The following is a 7,902-nucleotide window of genomic DNA, read 5'->3' as shown; positions in this document are numbered from 1 at the left end:
TGCAGGAGGATTACCAGATCGAAAGAAAGGCCTTTAATTGGAAGACCCTATTCCTTCACACAAATCTTATGCACTTCCTGAATATTAGGTGGATTAACATCTAAAAATATCCCCTTCACAAATACTGATACCAAAATGTCTCCTCAGCCAATGCCAGTTTCCATTCCAGCTCAGAGGACCAAGATCTGTAACATGTCCACGTCCCAAACAGCTCTTATATACCAACAAGAAACTTGTTGTCCATTTCTTCTTATATGGCTGCTTGGCTATCATATACTACCTAACTCCTTGTCCATGAACATCACATATGCCACAAATTAAACCTGAATGCTACTGATTGAATTGAGGGGGAGATACATCTTCATGAATGGCAGATGGTAACCTCCTCAACTTTCCTCCTTGGTTCAAACAAGAGGGGTCCCAAAAGTAGGTTTTTTAGAGGGGGTTGCATGTAACTGTTGTCTAACTGGAGTGTGTTGTTCCAGTCTAATCCTCAAGTTAGAGAGCTTGTCAGAAATGTGAAAACCCAATCTGTTTCACTTAACTGAAGTGGCGTCCTGATGATAAAACAAAGCATAGCTGCATAAATTCTTCATAGCTACTCTTCGAGTGGATAAGACCAGCTTGTAGGTTAAGTGTTAGGTCTACCTTTGAGAGGAGGAATACATTATATGTATCTGCCACTCAAAGACTATTAACTCCAATGAAGACAAAAGTCCTGTAAAACTCATCCTAAGGAGCAGTACTGCTCTCCCTATGGAGATGAATCATTTGGGCTTTGAAATCTCCAATGGTTTAGAGTCATCTAAGGGAAGGGAGGTAGTTACTCTGAGAACACACTCCTGCCAATGCATAAAAACAAGAAATTCTTGGAGAAATTTTTAGTTCACGTCAATCTCTGCTGGAATAACAACAGGAATAAAAACAGAGGATGTTGACTCTAAAGCAAGAGTTTCAGTGCTGGAGAAGCTTGGTGAGCTTGTGTTAACCACACATTATATAATGATGTGTCCCAGAGTGTGGAAGAGGGAAGAGCTGTGGCGTTTCCACAGGTTTTCCATACCTTTTGGAGCACCTCTACCTGAATGGCAATTCCTCACATTTTAAAATCTCACTAGCATAGGCAGATCAAATTTCAGAGATGACTCCTCACCACCCTCCTCCCAGGGTTCTGCTACTGAGAACCTTTTGTGTTTGCACCATCTCTCAAGGCCAAAAATCCCACCTGCCAAAGAAGAACCAAGACAGGATCTCATCAGAAGAAGCACTCTCCTAGTCCTATCTATGATCTATATAGTTCTTATACTTGTCACCTACTACAGACTTCTTCCAAAATGTTCTCAAGTCTTACCCCTTTGTTGAAATAGTGGAGGGACTGGACTCCAAGACCAGATGAATTGGGAAATTTCTATACAGATTAGCAAGAACTTCCTTTATCTTGGGGAAGTAAAGAACAATCTCTTACTATTAAGGTAAAGCTTTGAGGTCAAACTTGGGACTGAGGATTCACCGACGGATGAGGAGGGTGACTTATCTTCCAGATGATCTCAACTAGAGCATGGGATAGAAGCTGACTACAGGTAGGTCTGCTTGATTCTTAGGACAAGAAGGAACTTCCGAATCTTCTCTTATGGGAATCCATAATAGAAACTCCGATGGTCAGCATTTGGCAATGAAGTAAAATGACAGCTCAACTCCAACACCAAGCACTACTAGTAGTGTATGATGAATTAACCATAGATACCTGACTGAACAAGAAACTTTAACACAGAAATCCAGCAACTTACAGACAACAGAATGAGCACTACAAGCAAAAGAACGACTGGTTAAGTGAGACCTATCGTGAGCAGATAAAACAATACTAGAAGTCAATGCTTATGACTGATGAAAAGTGACAGGAAACTGCAGATTTATTAACAAAGAAAGATCTAACCTTGCATGAATCATATAGTTATGAGCAATGCCTGATATATGAGTTTCTGAATGGTGCCATTCGATGTGCACCACTTCTTGAGTAATAATGATAGCAGGAACAACTGTATCATTAAATGTATGAAATCCTTGGGTTGGAGGTGAAAATTATCAGCACTTGACCATTCCAGAAGAGGTGGTAGCAGAGTAGGGAGCACTGCCTGGCAGGGAGACTGACGTAAAACATTGGAAACACCATCAGATGAAATATCACATAAATGGACTCCAAAAACAGAAGCAGTAAAAGACACAGGACAGATGTGCATACCTGGCTTTGCATAAGCTGCATGACTAATGTAGACTTTAATTAATGGATGTCATGAAGGAACCATGTGTCTTACCAGCTAAACACATACATTTACAACAAGGCATACTTACAAGCAATCCTGATAGAAGGATACTGCTATAAATACAACTTAATCAATCCCATGACTTGAACCAACAGAGAAAAAATAAATATGCATTATGAGAAAGAAATGAAGTACACAGAATCCTCTACATACTCATGAAGCAAATTTGTATATAAACTGATAAATCCGTAAGGCTTAATAAAAGATAATAAAGTAAAATTGAAGCAAAAATAAAAAGTTTCAAGAAAAAATGCAAAATAACATTACAAAGAAAGAGCAGCCCACAACTCCCACGCTTGTCACCAAATTTCCAAAGCAAAGAACTTATATGCTTTTGATGGCAGCATGAAACAACTAGAAATGGACACCAACGTAAGGGTGGTAAAAGATTTTCATAGAAAAACTGACAATACACCTGCTTCCATAAGTATGCTTATTTCTTAATTTTTTCTAATGTTACCAACTTTACGCTGCACGTACCGTAACATCTCACATGTTAACCCTTTAATGCCAATTGGACGTATTAAACGTCGATATAAATGGTCTGTTGGGTGCCGATTGGACGTATATATGTCGATATAAAAAAAGTTTTTAAAAAAATTCGTGGAAAAATAGTTATAGGCCTACTAGACGAAAACTTTTGAATCACGCGCCTTGGGGGATGCTGGGAGCTCTCAGATCAAGGCGTTGTTTACAATCGTTAGCCAGGCGCGCAAGCGCGAATTTCTTTCTCCTCACACTAAAAAGCATCAGCGACACATCTCAGAAATTATTTCGTCACTTTGACATAATTTTTGCACCATTTCATATTAGCTGTTACATGGAGTATTATATATGAAAATGTGCACAATTTCATGTAGAATACAACAATAAAACAACCCATGGTTGCAGCTTTTATCAGTTTTGAAATATTTTCATATAAATAACGATAAGTGCCAAAATTTCAACCTTCAGTCAACTTTGACTACCGAAATGGTCGAAAAACGCAATTGTAAGCTAAAACTCTTATATTCTAGTAATATTCAATCATTTACCTTTATTTTGCAACAAATTGGAAGTCTCTAGCACAATATTTCGATTTATGGTGAATTTATGAAAAAAAAAACTTTTTCCTTACGTCCGCGTGGTAACTCTTCCGAAAAAAATCAAAATTTTTTTGTCCGAGTGTCGTAATGCTTGCACCATTTTAAATTAGCCGAATTTCATGTAGAATACAACTAAATACAACCCATGATTGTAGCTTTTATCGGTTTTGAGATATTTTCATATAAATAACGATAAGTGCCAAAATTTCAACCTTCGGTCAACTTTGACTCGACCGAAATGGTAAAAAAACGCAATTGTAAGCTAAAAATATTACATTCTAGTAATATTCAAATATTTACCTTTATTTTGCAATAAATTGGAAGTCTCTAGCACAATATTTCGATTTATGGTGAATTTATGAGAAAAAAACATTTTCCTTACGTCCGCGCGGTAACTCTTCCAAAAAAAAAAAAAAAAAAAAATTTTTCGTCTGATTGTCGTAATGTTTGCACCCTTTTAAACTAGCAGTTACATAAAGTTTTATATATGAAAATGTGTGCAATTTCATGTAGAATATAACAATAAACAACCCATGGTTGTAGCTTTTATCAGTTTTGAAATATTGTCATATAAATAACGATAAATAGAAAAAATTTTGACCTTCGGTCAAATTTAACTCGACTGAAATGGTCGAAAACTGCAATTGTAAGCTACAACACTTACAGTCTAGTAATATTCAATCAATTACCTTCATTTTGCAACAAACGGGAAGTCTCTAGCACAATATTTCGATTTATGGTGAATTTTTGATAACAGCTTTTTTTTTATGTCAGCACGTTACGAATTCATGCATCATTTAGTGATATTTTCTCTATGTTGCCTTGATCATTTTACAATGTGTTATATACCAAAATGATTGCAATTTGGTGTACAATACAACGAAAAAAATTAACTCATTAGCTTTAACCGTTTTGCTCACAGCGCGATTTGTATACAATTATATACGAAATTTGTTTTTTGCGCTGTCATATATCCCAATATTTATATATGATAATTATATCTTTTTTAATTTCTGATGGTTGCATACTAAACTTCAGGCAATGACAAAAAAAGGAGCCCATAATGAACTCTTAATCTTGAAAACTAAGCATGCTGTGATTTTTTGAAAAAAAAATTTCCACTTCGGCTCTCACTCGCGAACGCCGCCGGCATACAGGAGACGATTTTTAAAATACCGCTTCGGCGTTTAAGGGTTAAAAGTATATGTTAACTATCACTTTAAGTTTAGGAATTTAAACCCATATTATTTTAACAAGTTTTGTGTGTTAGTAATAAATGCCTATTTCTTACATGTTGAATAAATTATCATTACATATGTGGGGTTAATGGTAAGTGTAAAGCACAGTAATTACTAACAACTGATATATTTTCAGCCAAATTGAAACTCATAGTATTTGATTTGATTTCTAATTTGACTGCATTTGTTTGTGCCTTATGTATATTACCTTTGATGGGAAAACAGGAGTTTGTGAATTACAGGTATGATCACTGTAACAGGAAATAAAACATTCTAAATTACAAATTATGTACATATTTGTTGCATGGCTCATAAATCTGAAGTGTTTTTGTTATATGAGTCCACATTAATTTGTATTTGTCTGAGGGTGGGGTTAATCATGTCACCAAAACTAATTGCTTGCAGTTCACCTTACAGGGAGCAACCTGAATTTCATTTAATATTTTCTAAAGCACAGCTTATACAGTGGTGAACGTGGTACCATCTTCTTTTTTTTTTTTTTTTTTTAAATTAAAGGGGAGCTCTTCCATCAAATAAACTGTGTAGTATTGCATCTTTTCTCAGAATCCTGCTTGTAACCATTTTCATAGTGGTTTGGAAAACCAAACACCAAATGCCCAAAACAAGTGGCCGGCAGGCATGTCATCAAGTTTCACATATATGTGCATGTCTTTGCTGGCAAACTTTATGTCCTGTTCATGACTTTACATCCAATTCATAAGTACTCACAATATACACACACATCAAAGCAAATGTTATGGTAATTTAAATACTTACACGAAATTTGTAATATGTAGATCAACAAGTCGAATCATTTCTTGTGCATTTGCCACACCACTGGCACTTGACGTATGTGGTATTGCACTTGGAGACAAAATTGGTACTGGTTGAGTGGTGGGTTCATTACCCGTTACCATGCTGTAAAAACGTACTATATTTTGAAACTGATCACCCATTACTTTCCATCACTTTACAGAGCAAATAAATTCACATATATAATATTCAGACAGACCTTAAACAAATTGTGATAACATAAGGGCATCAAGGGGAGGAGGGATAGAGGGATGGTTTGGCAATTGGCCAGAGTAGCAGCCAGATGGAAGAATCTTTTATCAAACTTTGGTCTCATTTCTCTAGATATTATACTTTGGAACGCAGCAGTGTCTGTAACTGTTTTACACCATTCTGTTTCTGACACTGTATATGTGAACATAAGTGATGACAACAGTACTATAGTAGATTCACTTCACTTGTGCATCTCATGCCCAGCACCGTTCCTTACGACACTCCTGATTGGCTGTTGATAAGCCAATCACAGGGCTGGAAACTCTCAGTCTCTCAAGAGTTCAAGTAGGCAACATCTATGTCCAACATCTTTCAAACATTATAACTTTTATTACACCTCAGTTTTACCTGCAGAAAAGGAGTGTTTCCCAATTTCATCAATAAACATCCTCAAGCCAATGATTTAAGGATTATAATGATTTAAAAATCGTCCTTCAGTAAACTTAATGCTGAAATATTTAGCGTGAAACAAACATAAAATTCTTAATATGAAATATATTCTTTCATTCCTTACATGAGATGGCAGTGCATTCCTCATTTATCATCTTTGTGTTTCATACAGTTTTGTAGCTTAAAAGTCATGGAAGACAATGCTACCATAAAAATTATAGGCAAGGCTATCAATATGAAAATTAATCTCTCTTATCTTCGTGTAGTCAGGTACTGCTCATTTGATCACCCAATGACGTCATCATCATGATCGCGACCCCTCTACAGAAGAAGTCTTATAGGAAGAAAAAAATATTAAAACTTCATTATCGTCACTATCATTATTACCATCACCCTTTCATATCCTATAGTGTACATCTTTATATGGAAAAAAAATTGTTACTTAGATATTGATACCATATGGAGGAAATTTATTCATCCCATTGGTTTTCTTTTACTACAATCAGTCCTCCTACATCCCTCTTTTTTATTTTATATAGCATGATTTTCTTCATAATTCATATATCATCAAAATTCTTAAATCATTGGCTTGTTGATGCAAGTGATGCAATTGGGAAACAATACTTTTCTGCGGGTAAAACTGAGGTGTAATGAAAGTTATAATTTTTGAAAGAGGAGAGAAAGAACATACATCCTGCCTATGTGAACTCTCAAGAGAGACTGAGAGTTTCCAGCCCTGTGATTGGTTTATCAACAGCCAATCATGAGCGTTGTAAGGAACGGCACTTGGCATGAAATGCAAGAGTGAAGTGAATCTACTATAGTAAAAATGAGACCAGAGCCTGGTTAAAGGTGCTGTAATCTAGTCATAACCATCGCCAGTTGTGAAGCCCGCAGTAGAGGTCTTTGCTTAGGTTGAATACAGATTATGGGTTTTTCCTTAAACTAACTTTATAAGAATTCTGTTTTCTCTCATATTCCAAGAAAAAAGCAGTCAGAAAGAGACAGCAAAGCAAAAAAAAATAAAGAAAGAAATTTGAATATAAAGATGGTGAACAGATGCACATAATCATAACAGACTTAAGCTTTACTATACTAAACACAATTAATAATGGAAATAGATTAGAAAAATGACATTTTCATAGTAAAAATGACATTTTTGAAATTAAAATGTGATTTTCCCTAACCAAACAAACCTAGAGTCCTTTACTTAGGATAGATTGCAGCTCAGCTGAAACTACCAGCTAATACATTCTTTTATACCGAGGTTGTTAACTACCGGGTTGGTAGTTACCTGCCCGGCGGTGGGGAAGCACCGCCTTCCCACCGGCTCACTGAGTAGTCACTTTGATTACAGCCATGACTTTGATGATGACCCCTGATATCAAAGGGGTGGGTGTTTGACGGGACCATAGAAGTAAAGGACTCCAGGTTTGTATGGTTAGGTAAAAATACATTTTACTTTCAAAAATGTCATTTGTTCCTACACAGTATACAAACCTTCCGTCCTTTACTTAGGAGACTCATCCTAAGGTAGGGATGGAAGTCCTGTCTCGCTGGCTGAGAATGGAACTCAGGATGCCAGGACCCGGGCTTACAGTTCGGGGTCGTGGATCCTTCACCCTGTGAGCCATGGTAAATGTGAACTGATGGCTGACAGCCTGGGTATCAAAGGTGTGAGCGTGGAACTGTCTCTGGCAACCAAAACCAGGCTATATAATCATAATGGGTTTGTTGGGTTGCAGCACAATCCCCTCTCAGAAAGGAGTGTGGAGACTGACCTCTGTGTGTCTACAGAAAAAC

The 7,902-nt window shown here is 36.5% G+C and overlaps 1 protein-coding gene across 1 annotated transcript in view; it reads right to left on the bottom strand.

Annotated features, from left to right (window-relative positions):
* Positions 1–7,902, bottom strand: part of LOC135217605 (uncharacterized) — a 202,254-nt gene that overhangs the window by 115,913 nt on the left and 78,439 nt on the right. The window contains exon 5 of the mRNA XM_064253570.1: positions 5,422–5,562. Within this exon, the coding sequence (XP_064109640.1) occupies positions 5,422–5,562 (141 nt within the window). The remainder of the gene's footprint in view (positions 1–5,421; positions 5,563–7,902) is intronic.

This window comes from Macrobrachium nipponense, chromosome 7 (genome assembly GCF_015104395.2).
Source record: "Macrobrachium nipponense isolate FS-2020 chromosome 7, ASM1510439v2, whole genome shotgun sequence".
NCBI classification, from domain to species: domain Eukaryota; kingdom Metazoa; phylum Arthropoda; class Malacostraca; order Decapoda; family Palaemonidae; genus Macrobrachium; species Macrobrachium nipponense.
The sequence above is the reverse complement of the archived record's forward strand: the minus strand, read 5'-3'. Positions and strand labels throughout refer to the sequence as shown.